Source organism: Anolis carolinensis, chromosome 2 (assembly GCF_035594765.1).
Source record: "Anolis carolinensis isolate JA03-04 chromosome 2, rAnoCar3.1.pri, whole genome shotgun sequence".
Taxonomy (NCBI): domain Eukaryota; kingdom Metazoa; phylum Chordata; class Lepidosauria; order Squamata; family Dactyloidae; genus Anolis; species Anolis carolinensis.
This window is the reverse complement of record NC_085842.1, coordinates 20627782-20640318: the sequence shown is the minus strand read 5'-3', so window position 1 is coordinate 20640318 and position 12537 is coordinate 20627782. Positions and strand designations below refer to the sequence as shown.

The following is a 12537-nucleotide window of genomic DNA, read 5'->3' as shown; positions in this document are numbered from 1 at the left end:
ATTTCTAGTGCCCACTTTTTACTTGATAGTCAAGCAGGGCTTCTTATAAGTCAGAGCATGGTCCAGAGTGACTCCCAGGTATTTTGTTGTGCTGCAATACTCCAGTGGGATTCTTTCCCAGGTAATCCTCAGAGCTCGAGATGCTTGTCTGTTCTTAAGGTGAAAAGCATATGTCTGTGTTTTAGATTGATTAGGAATCAACTGTTTTTTCCTGTAATAGATAATAAGAGCACCTAAAGCTTTGGAGAGCTTCTGTTCAACCATTTCAAGCATCAGGGCCAGCTAACAGGTAATAAAGGATTCCCCCAGGCAGGAAGCACCCAAGCTTTGAATCTGCAAGGTTATTCAATGCTAATCAAGGGGATCAATTGCAACACTCACACTTGCCTCAAACAGATAAGAGTTCTTTCTCCCACACTGGACATCCTACAGATATATAAACCCCACTTGCCTGGTTTCCAACAGACCTCACAACCACAGAGGATGGCTGCCATAGATGCAGGCAAAACGTCAGGGGAGAATGCTTCTGGAGCATGTCCAGGCAGCCCGGAAAACTCAACAGCAACTCAATGATTCAGGCCATGAAAGCCTTCGACAACAGATTTAAATTGTTTTATTAGAGAATTTTCATAACAGCAAAAAGAAACAGACACATTATGCTAATAATCAGGCAAATATAGATATAATAGGATGGCGACCTGGATGTTTTTACAGAGACTATCTCTCATGCAGTACTATTAGGAAGAGGTTTCTATACTAACGGTTTCCCTTTATTTTTTCCTCTTCTGGTCAGAATTTTTTTAATAAAGTCAGAAATGCCTGTTTAAGTAGTTTTCCTCTTCAGGTCAGAAATGAATCAACTGAACTATTTGATCCTCAGTGCTATAGGTTTAAATTTTGATTGCAGATCTTTCGGATCTTTCTATGCTTTTTCAGGTTTGCTTGTGTCAAAGCATCTCTATTAAACATCACATCCATGAGTTCTGCAACGACGAGGAAATTTGGTGAGTGTGATGGCAGAGAATCTCAAAGCAGCAATGTGATGTTGTATTATTCCCTCTGGATGATAAAATGGAATTTGTGGATGGAATTGGTATACTTCTACAGCAGGCATAGGCCAACTTGGTCCTCCAGGTGTTTTGGACTTCAATTCCCACAATTCCTACTGGCTATTAGGAATTGTGTGAGTTGAAGTCCAAAACACCTGGAGGGCCCAAGTTGGCCCAGGCCTGTTCTACAATCTTCCTCAAGCTTGTGATCACAAATATTATCCCACTCGTTTATGTGTGGATTCTCTGATGTTTACTAAGGTTTTCAGCAGAACAGAAGCTTTTCCCACAGTTCAAGCATCTGAAAGGGTTCTCCCCTGAGTGAATCCTTTGGTGCCTAATCAGGTTCGAGCTCTGGCTGAACCCCTTCCCGCAATTCAAGCATTTATAGGGCCTCTCCCCGGTGTGGCTCCTTTGATGGATCACGAGCTGCGACTTGGTGACGAAGGACTTCCCGCACTCCAGGCACGGAAAAATGCTCCCTTTCATGTGGTTTCTCTGGTGCTTAAGAAGCTTCATCTGGGAACCAAAGTTTTCCCCGCATTGAGAGCACTGAAATAGAGCCATTCCCTCGTGGGTTTTTTGATGGACGCTGAGGTGAGAACTTTGACTGAAGCATTTTCCGCAGGCTGCGCATTTGTAGGGTCTCTCCCCCGTATGGATTCTCTGGTGGATGATCAGGTACGATTTGGAAATGAAAGTTTTCCCACAATCCAAGCACTTATTATTGTGTGGTTGGCTTACAGCGTGGATTTTCTTATGGGCGAGGAGCTGAGAGCTTGTTCGGAAGCTTTTCCCGCATTCAGAGCACTGGAACGGCTTCTTTTCCATGTGGATTTTTCGGTGAACATTAAGATGTGAGCTCTGGCTAAAGCTTTTGCCACAGACCGGGCATTTGTAGGGCCTCTCGCCGGTGTGCATTCTCTCGTGGATGATAAGGTACGATTTGAAAACAAAGGATTTGCTGCAGTAGGAACACTTATGGGGTTTCTTCACTTCATGGATTCTTTCGTGAGCGATCAGGCGAGACTTTGCTCTGAAGCTTTTCCCGCACTCTGAACACTGGAAGGGCTTTTTGCCCATGTGGGTTCTTTCGTGAACGGTCAGGTGTGAGCTCTGTGTAAAGCTCTTTCCACAGAGTCGGCATTTGTATGGTCTCTCTCCAGTGTGGATCCTCTGGTGGATGATGAGGTATGAATTGGCAATGAAGGCTTTCCCACAGTACGAACATTTATGAGGCTTCTTCACGGCATGGATTTTCTCGTGAGCAATAAGGTGAGAATGGACTTTGAAGCTCTTCCCACAATCAGGGCACATGTACAAGCCCTCTCCTTTGTGAGTTCGTTGATGTTTAATAAGATTTTTGGTGGAGCTGAAGCCTCGTCCACACACAGAACACGGGAAAGGCTTGACTCCTGTGTGGGTTCGTTTGTGGGCATTCAGGTGTGAACTCTGTCTAAAGCATTTCCCACAGGTCAGGCATTTATACGGTCTCTCTCCAGTGTGGATCCTCTGGTGAATGATAAAGTAGGATTTGGTAAAAAAACATTTTCCACAGTAGGAGCACTTGTTTGGTTTCTTGGCAGCGTGGCTCCTCTTGTGAGCAATGAGATGAGAGTTCACGCGGAAGGTTTTCCCGCAATCCGAGCATTTATAGGGATTCCCTCTTCTGTGAGTTGTTTGATGTTGTATAAGTGTCACCCTGGAAGCAAAGATTTCTCCGCAACTGGAGCACTTAAACGATTTGATTCTTTTGTGGATTTGCTGATGAACGGTGAGGTGAGCATTCTGACTAAACAATTTCCCGCACTCCAAGCATTCGTAAGGCTTCTCTCCAGTATGGATTCGCTCGTGAATGATCAGGTGTGAAGCGGCAAGGAAACATTTGCCGCAGCTGGAACATTTGTGCGTTTTCTTTTTAGCGTGCATCCTCTTATGGGCAAGAAAGTGAGTGTGTATTTTGAAGCTTTTCCCACAAGCTAAGCACTTATAGGGGTTCCCCTTTACGTGGATACTCTGATGTTTGGTGAGGTTGGTGCTGGAACAGAAACTCTTTCCGCAGTCGGAACACTGAAACGGCTTCACTCCGGTATGAATTCTTTGATGAACGGTAAGGTTAGAACGTTGAGCAAACATTTTCCCACAAGCCAGACACTGAAAGGGCTTCTCTCCAGTATGGATTCTCTGATGAATAATAAGGTGAGCTTTGGCAATGAAGGCTTTCCCACATTCGGAACATCTGTGCGGCTTCTTTTCTTCTGAATTTCCTAGGTGGGAAATAGAATGGGAGACCACATTGAAGCTTTCCTTGCCATCATAGCTTTTACCCTACCTATCCATATATAAGTCTAGAAATTTCAGTCAAAAAATCAAGCTAAAACACCTGAGTCAAACACTGAAAGAGTTAAGTGGATGCAATGACTCAACAAAAGCTGCAGTTCAATATAAGCAGGTGTGCCTGTATCTTAGTAAGCCTCAGTGTGAGAGAGGCCTCAGTCTGAGGTAGGCCTCAGTGTAAGAGAAAGCCTCAGTGAGAGTAGGCCTCAGTATGAGGGAGGCTTGGTGTGAGAAGCTTCTGTGAGAGAAGCCCCAGGTTGAAGGCCTCATGTGTAGAGCTACTCTGTGAAGCTCCTGTGTAAGTTTGTTGTGACAGAAGGCTCTGTGAGAGCGAAACTGTTTATCTTCATGAGAAAAAAGCCCAGCGTGGAGGCAAATAAGAAAGTATAAAGAACTTTATTTGTGTTATGGAAACCTTGTTCTTATAAATAGTGCAACCATATTATTTTGCTATAAAGAAAAGCTTCCAAAGGAAGAGATAACATTGCTCTGTGTGTTTTTGGTTTTTTTATCACTTTTGGCTACTGGTGCTGGGTCGTGCTGCTGCTAATAAGTTACTCCGCTGTGCATTTATGAGGAGGGCATTTTGTTAATAAGCCCAACAAAACCTACCTTTGACTTATACGGCAAGTACAAGACTGTAAACGGTACACATGTTGTTTTTTTCACATTTAGTAAGTCCAGAGCTCTTTCTGAAGCTTCATTCATCACCCTGCCATGCACCTTTTCTATCATCTTTTTGAATTCTCTGCAGTTTCTAGCCTCATGAAAGGTTTCCTCACCCACTCAGATGTTTCTGTTTTCTCTCCTATCTTATTTTCCTCTCCTCTCTTGATTGGTACAAACCTTCAGAAGCATCATCTTGTTCATGAGAATGGAAAGTCTGGTGATCTGGACTCCTTAGACTTGAGGACCTATTTTGATGGACTGGGTCTAAGGTTTCTGACTGGAATGGCTCCTCTTCATTGCTACTCACCCACCCTTCTTCACCTGCGGAAACAAAGAGGAAACATTAAACACAGAATAAAAATATGAGCAAGAACCTTGCTGGACTGGACAAGCAAAACATTTAGTCCAACCTCCTGCTTTCCATATCAGGCAACTGTTTAGGAAACCTGCTCATCTTTTGTGGACTATACTGTGAATAGAAATCATAATGCAAAGGAATAAACCCTCAATGAAATCTCAATTCCCTTAAACTGAGCAGGTCACGTAGAAACCCAGACTCCTCCTCTATTACTATATAGGTGAGAAAAGGAGCTTCCTTTATGTTTTAATTTTCCCTCTCTGTGTTTGCAAAAACAAACCCTCTGAATATAAACAGCCCTCATGGTTCCCATTGATGAGATTTCACATACATTGATCGTACTATCCTTTATAATATGCAAGACAGAGCAAATAGAGCCCATTATTGGGATAATGTGGGATTATTATTGTATAACAGACTGAAGAGGATGCGCATTGAACTAAGATGAGCTTTGATCTGAAGTGTTACATTCTTCTGCAGGCTTATGTGAGAAAAACAAGTTGTAATGGGTATATATGGGGAGCAATGGCTCCATGCTATGGAAGCCTGGGAGCCACTTTAGGTCTCCTTGTGGAGAGAAGATACGGGATATAAATAAACATAAATATAAACATAATAATAGTTTGGTGAGGTCCCAGCACTCTTTGGCAGAGAAGGCTAAAGACCTTGTAAAATTATAGCCTGTTGTCCATAGATATCTCCAATTGTGTTGCCTGAATGTCTGCATGGGGCGCCCTTTAACTTCCCGCCAAGGCAGTACCTATTGATGTACTCACATTGCATGCTTTTGAACTGCTACGTTGGCAGAGCCATGGCAGTTGAAGTGATATGCATGAATTTTACAGTGTAGATGCACACACAGAGTGGATACAGGCGTCAATATTTTGAATACATCTGGTTGAGGTTTTAAAAAAATGAAAAAATAAATAAAGGAAATCTCAAAAAGGTTATCCTTACCTGAAGACCCGGCATCTCCACCGCAGAGTTGTTTGTCCTGTCTGGGGCCTTGTTTTTGTCCACCATTCGATGGAGGCTCCTCATCCTCGGAGAAATTGAGAGCAACTTCCTCAATTGGTCCCAGATCCTAAAAGAAAACAGTTAAGGTCCTTTTCAAGTTAGGATTTTGAAGGAAAAGTTTCAGAGGTACTATGTGCAGGGCCACCAAGCATCCAGTGGCCATTTACTGACCCAGACCAAGAGGCATATGTAACCCTCCCCTAAGTCAGCCAAATAACATTGGAAACTGAGGTTAAAACTCCACATCCCCCCTCCCAGTCCTTACCAGTCAAAATTCTACTACTACTACTACTATATCATCTTCCTCTTCTTCTTTACCTACCTTTCCCCAGTATGGAACTCAAGGCAGTTTACAAATACTGTAAAGATACAACTTTAAATGCATAACATAGAATACATATACAGTAGAGCCTCACTCTATCTTTATTTTTAGTCAATTTGTTAGTAGCCAATGTTTTTATAGTCAATGTTTTCAATACATTGCAATGTTTTGGTTCTAAATTTGTAAATACATTAATTACTACATAACATTACTGTGTATTGAACTGCTTTTTCTGCCGATTTGTTGTTTTGGTCATTAATTTGAAAAATCATAATTTAATTTGACATTTAATAGGCTTTTCCTTAATCTCTCCTTATTATCCAACATTTTTGCTTATCCAATGTTCTGATGGCCCGTTTATGTTGGATAAGTGAGACTCAACTGTACTTGATCCTCCATGTAGGTGGGTTTAATTTTTGAGCATTGATTATTTGATCAAAATGTTATCTCTAGAAATCTCTAGGGCCCCTTTCTACACTGCCATTTAAAATCCAGATTATCTGCTTTGAACTGCATTGTATGGCAGTGTAGATTCATATAATCTAGTTCAAAGCAGATAATCCACATTATCTGCTTTGATAACCTGGATTATATGGCAAAGTAGAAGGAGCCTAGGTCCACCAGTGTGATTCTATGGTGATCTTTTGACTTCTTGGGAAGGATCTGGAAATTCCAAGAGAAATGTTCCCTTCAGGTTAAAAAACAGCAATAGCTTTATTTGCGATCATTCGACTTTCATGGTGTCCTGGGCCCATAACCTAGCAAATGTAGAGGGTTGGCTTGTCCTGTTTTGTCTTTCAAGAACAGCCTTAAAACACTCTGGTAAGTAAATGAAAACTGCTTCACTTCAGCAAAACATAAAGTACAGCACACTCAGTGGAATAATACAAAAGGAAGCAAGGAATTCTTAGGGAAAACGCAGTTCTTAGTTTTTGTTAAATTCCCTAATCAAATAGCAGTCTTACTTCAGACAAAGAAACAGCAATAAAACCTCAGAAGCAGTTTCCCAGATGCAGACTTGAAGCAATCACAAGGGGAGCAAAGAGTCAGTTTGTTACCAGCAAGAGCTGGCTGCACCTGCTTCTGCTTTATAGCCCTGAGTCCCTTCACAGCTGCTAGGGCAGGTCCCAATTACTCAGCTGCATTTCTGGCAGCTATTCTAGCTGAACGACGTCTCTGGTCTGTTTCCTTTTGTTTCTCCTGAAATGTGGGTACTTGCAAAATCTCCTCCTCAGATTCCAACTCACCATCAGATTCATGAACACTTTCCTGCTCCCCTTCCTCTTCTGAAGAAGAGGAATCCCTAACATGGCTCTAGAATTAAAAGCATGCCCCCTAAAAAGAGATAATAAACAGCATAACATATTCTGAGAGGCTATTGCTCCTCTAAGCAATCAGTTACCAATGCCTCTGTGACCTTCCCTGCAGAGACAGGGTCTTACTGAGTATTTGGGATGCTTAGTAGCCCTTGGTAGCTTCATGTGTCCATCCAATCCCGCCCTCTGGCTCTCACCTCTTCTTCCCAATGGTCCTCCCTTTGATGGCTCAGGAGGAAATCCTCAGCCAGGGCCACCGCCTGGGAGCAGGTCTCCGGTCCGTGTTCCCAGACCCAGTTCTGCATCTCCAGGGGCAAAATGGCCATGAACTGCTCCAGGATGATCAGTTCCAGGACCTGCTCCTTGGTGCATCTCTCCACTTTCAGCCACTGGTGGCAGAACTTCTGGAGTTGGTTCCAGACCCCTCGGGGCCCCTGGTCCTCCTGGTAGCAGAAACGCCGGAAGTTCTGGCGCTGCCTTTCCCGGGCGATGGCATCCCCTCGCAAGATGGCACCCTTCACTTTGTCGTAATCAATCCGGTCTCGAGCATCCAGGTTCCTAAATATCTGCTCGGCTTCCCCGTGGAGGGCCGGCAGGAGACAGACCATCCAGTCCTCTCGGGGCCAATGGCAGGCCTCGGCCACTTGCTCGAAAGAGGCCAGGAAGGCTTTAGCGTTGTTCCACGGCGCGGGGTCTTCCCAGAGCACTCGTGGCTCCCACTCCGAGTGAGGGCATTCCAGCGTTGTCAGAAAGTCCTGCCACTGGTTTTCCCAGTACTGATGGAGCCGGTTTTCACTTTCCTGAGCCACAAGTGGCTTTTGCAAGAACCCTTGGATACTCCCCACATGGGTAATGTGAGGGGCTTCCTGCAGTCCTGTCCCTGGTGGGGGGTCCCATGGATCATCTTCCTCCGTTTTAATACGTCGGTGGACCATTTGCTCTAGCTCTGCGTGAAACCGGAGGCCAAAGCCCGACTGCATTCCTTCCTTGGTGGCCATTCTTCCTGGATTTGCTTAATCTGGGGTCACTCTCGTCCCCAGTTGTCTCTCCGCCAGTTTTTCTTTTTAAAAATCCAGGATATCTTTCTGTGTGAGATTATGAGCGTCACTTGGTGTGCTTCTAGAAGAATAGATGGTTAAGTAGACCCTCTAGATATTCTCTCTGCTGTAAAGAAAGATAAACAAGACTTACAAATTTTGGGCGGGTTGACTAATTAGCCAGTATAGTTTAGTGCAGTGGTTCTCAACCTGTGGGTCCCCAAATGTTTGGGACTTCAACTCCCAGAAATCCTAACAGTTGGTAAACTGGCTGGGATTTCTGGGAGTCATAGGCCAAAACATCTGGAGACCTACAGGTTGAGAACCATTTTCCTAAAGGGATCTCAACCAGGTAGAGGTTTTCCCCTTACGTTAAGTTCAGTCGTGACCGACTCTGGGGGTTGGTGCTCATCTCCATTTCTAAGCCGAAGAGCCGGCGTTGTCCATAGACACCTCCAAGGTCATGTATACCTCCAATGTCATGTCAACCAGGGTCAGCCCTGGTTAATGCTTGGATGGGAGACGGCAAAGAAATATCAGGTGCTATAGGCAATATTTCGGAGGAAGGGACTAGCAAAACCACATTTGACTCATCTTGGCCTAAGAAAGCCCTGAAAAATTCGTGGGCTGAAATTGGGAGGCATTAACTGTTTTCCTGGAAGAAATAAGCTTTTGGGTTGCTGTGAGTTTCTGGGCGGTATGGCCATGTTCCAGAAGCATTCTCTCCTGATGTTTTGCCCACATCTATGACTGGTATCCTCAGAGGTTGTGAAGTCTGTTGGAAACTAGGCAAGTGGGGTTTATATATCTATGGAATAATGTCCAGGGGGGAAGGAAGTACTCTTGTGTGGATGTTGCAATTGGCCAGTTTGATTAGCACTGAATTGGCTATCAGCTTCAAAGCTTGGCTGCTTCCTGCCTGGGAGAATCCTTGATGAACTAACCTGGACACAGCATATTATTTGCGAACACAAAAATGCTGGACCACTCTAACAGCCACCATGTCAGATTACACAGAGAAACCATTGAAATCCATAAGCATGTGAATAATTTCAACAGAAATGAGCAAACCGTGAAAATGAACAAAATCTGGCTACCAGTATTAAAAAACTCTAAAATCAGGACAGTAAATAAAGAACAACACTCAGAAAACAGGGGAATTCCAGGCATGAAACAATCAGGGCAGCTAACACCTTCCAACAAGGGATCCACCAAGCAGGAAGCAGCCAGGCCTTGAAGCTGCAAGGCCATTAAATGCTAATCAAGGTGGCCAATGGAAACATTCACACTTGCCTCCAACAGACAAGAGTTCTTTCTCCCACCCTGGACCTTCCACAGGTAAATAAACCCCATTTGGCTAGTTTCCAACAGACCTCACAACTTCTGAGGATGCCTGCCTTAGATGTGGGTGAAATGTCAGGAGAGAATGCTTCTGGAACATGGGCATACAGCCCAGAAAACTCACAGCAACCCAGTGATTCTGGCCATGAAAGCCTTCAACAACACAAAGAAATTTTTAATCATAAGGTCTGAGAATTAGGAGTTCAGATAAATTAGTAATGGGTAAGATAAATTATCTGTATAGAGAAAACTGATCAAGCTCACTAAAACAGATCTGCATACAGCTGAATACTTCTTATTTTATGCCAACAAAGGCCAAGTCTTAACTATTTGATGAACCCAATTTTAAAAACTGCCAATTTTTTCTCCTGTTATACAGTGGGCCCTTGGTATCCACTGAGGTTTGGTTCAGTGGGTGCTCAAGTCCCAATGGCATAGGTTTTTTTCCCCGTGTTGGTCGCTTTTGATGTGAGAGAATTGGCCGTCTGCAAGGACGTTGCCCAGGGGATGCCCGGATGTTTTGTTGTTTTTACCATCCTTGCAGGAGGCTTCTATCATGTCCCCGCATGGAGCTGGAGCTGATAGAGGGAGCTCATCCACGCCCTCCCTGGGTTGGATTTGAACCGGCAACCTTCAGGTCAGCAACCCAACCTTCAAGTCAGCAGCCCTGCCAGCTCAAGGGTTTAACCCACTGCACCACGAGGGGCTCCAATTGGCATAGTAATTACAATGTCTCTTATATAAAATGGCAAAATCAGAGCAGACTTTGGGGATTTGAAAAAAATTCTAAGCTGTGGATGATGGAATCTGTAGATCTAGTCGATGGATATGAAAGGCCGACTATTTTAAGACAGTCTGATGTGACTTGAAGATGAAACAATGTAGCGTTTCCTTCCCTACTTCTTTTTTTGGGTAAGATCATACCAGAGGAAGAGATTGTGTTTTTGCTTCTTTTTGACTGGCCTAACAATGGTGTTGTCATACCTTAAATGTGCCAAATCCTGTCTCATCTTGGAAGCTCTGAATCCCAAGAAAACCCAACAAAATGCATGAGGTCAACATAGAATCCTAGAGTTGGAAGAGTCCATGTGGTCCATCCAGTCCAACCCCATTCTGCCAAGAATCAGGAAAATCGCATTCAAAGCACCCCCAACAGATGACCATCCAGCCTCTGCTTAAAAGACTGCAAAGAAGGAACCTCCACCACACTCTGGGGCAGAGAGTTCCACTGCTGAACAGCTCTCAGAGTGAGGAAGATCTTCCTCATGTTCAGGTGTCCTAGTCTCCAGGGCAGCAGAAAACAAGTCTGCTTCCTCCTCCCTATGACTTCCCCTCACATATTTATACATGGCCATCATCATGTCTCCATCTCTTCTGCAGGCTAAACATGCCCAGCTCTTTAAGCCGCTCCTCATAGGGCTTGTTCTCCAGACCCTTGATCATTTGAGTCACCCTTCTCTGGACACATTCCAGCTTGTCAACATCTCCCTTCAATTGCAGTGCCCAGAATTGGACACAGTGTGATTCCAGATGTGGTCTGACCAAGGCAAAATAGAGGGGGAGCATGGCTTCCCTGGATCTAGACACTAGACTCCTATTTATGCAGGTCAAAATCCCATTGGCTTTTTTAGCCATGGCATGATATTGTTGGCCCATGTTCACCTTCCTCCCCACAAGGACTCCAAGGTCTTTTTCATACGCACTGCTGTCGAGCCAGGCATTGTCCCTCATTCTGTCTCTTTGCATTTCATTTTTTCTGCCTAAGTGGAGTATCTTGCATTTGTCCCTGTTGAACTTCATTTGTTAGTTTCGGCCCATCTCTCTAGTCTGTTAAGATCATTTTGAATTCTGCTCCTGTCTTCTGGAGTATTAGCTATCTCTCCCATCTGCAAACTTGATAAGCATGCCTTCTAACCCTTCATCTAAGTCATTAATAGATGTTGAACAGAACCGGGCCCAGGACCGAACCCTGCTTCTGGCACTCCACTTGTCACTTCTTTCCAGGATGAAGAGGAAGCATTGGGAAGAATCACCCTTTGGGTTCAGTCACTTAACCAATTACAGATCCACCTAACCATAGTTTTGCCTAGCCCACATGTGACTAGTTTGTTTGCCAGAAGGTCATGGGGGACCTTGTCGAAGGCCTTGCTGAAATCCAGATATGTCAACTCGAAAGTGCACACATACATACACAAGCTTGATCTTGGAATTGTCTTAACTGTTTTCTTTAAAACAGAGTCCTCTCTTAAAGACTATGGCTGTGTCTTGGCTCCCTGATTGGGACTCCATTATGTCTTTAAGAGTTATCCAACAGGGATAATAACTCCAGTGGGGAAAGCTCTGCCCATCACTGCCTGCCTCTCCGCCAGGGAAGCATCCCGTTAGATTTCCCTGCTTTTTCACTGCGCACACTCTCCGGGCGTTGTGCTTTCTCCTACCTGTGGTCTCACATCACAGTATCATCCTCGCTTGCCTGCAAGAAGCATCTTCCCAGCTCCCTCCTCCATTCATCTCCCTTTGATGGGAATTCACACAGGAAGGAACTTTGACTTTTTTTCCCCTCCCATCTCTGATTTTTGTCACAATCACCGATTCCCCCTTTCATCTTCCTGGGCCTCTCTAGGCATCACAGTTCCTTCTCTTTTAACCCATCAAGGACCAAGCCAGAGCCTTAGCCAGCCTGTGAGGTCTCACATTGCTCACATCGGATTCCTGGTTTCGTGCCTTCAGCCCTGCAGGTTGAGCATCCCTTATGCAAAATGCTTGGGAGCAGAAATGTTTCCAATTTTGGATATTTCCCCCCCAATTTTGGAATATATTTTATTTGCTTATTGAGAGATCTTGGGGATGGATTCCACGTCTAAACATTAAACACCACATTAAACACATAGCCTAAGGGTCATATTATACAATATGTATCTTTTTAATCGTTTTGTGCATGTAACAACATTTGTGTACAGTGAAGAATCAGAAAGCAAAGGCCTATTACAGGGAAAAACAGCTGATTCCTAATCCATCTAAAACGCAGACATGTGCTTTTCACCTTAAGAACAGACACGCATCTCGTGCTACAATCCTGAGCCTTTACAAG

General features: G+C 44.2%; 1 protein-coding gene across 2 annotated transcripts; it reads right to left on the bottom strand.

Moving 5' to 3' along the window:
- Window positions 1–596: 596 nt before the first annotated feature.
- On the bottom strand, window positions 597–12037 carry LOC103280958 (zinc finger protein 585A). 2 transcript variants are annotated; one of them, XM_008121425.3, is made up of 5 exons: window positions 11885–12037; window positions 7266–8232; window positions 5371–5497; window positions 4233–4376; window positions 597–3316 (listed from the first exon to the last, which is right to left on the bottom strand). In XM_008121425.3, exons 2-5 carry the CDS (start codon window positions 8064–8066, stop codon window positions 1281–1283), a joined length of 3108 nt encoding a protein of 1035 aa, XP_008119632.2. In that variant the 5' UTR covers window positions 8067–8232; window positions 11885–12037; the 3' UTR covers window positions 597–1280. The 2 variants fall into 2 exon arrangements, with proteins under 2 accessions (XP_008119632.2, XP_062829401.1); XM_062973331.1 differs by having other exon boundaries at window positions 7266–8229; window positions 11885–12027.
- Window positions 12038–12537: the final 500 nt, after the last annotated feature.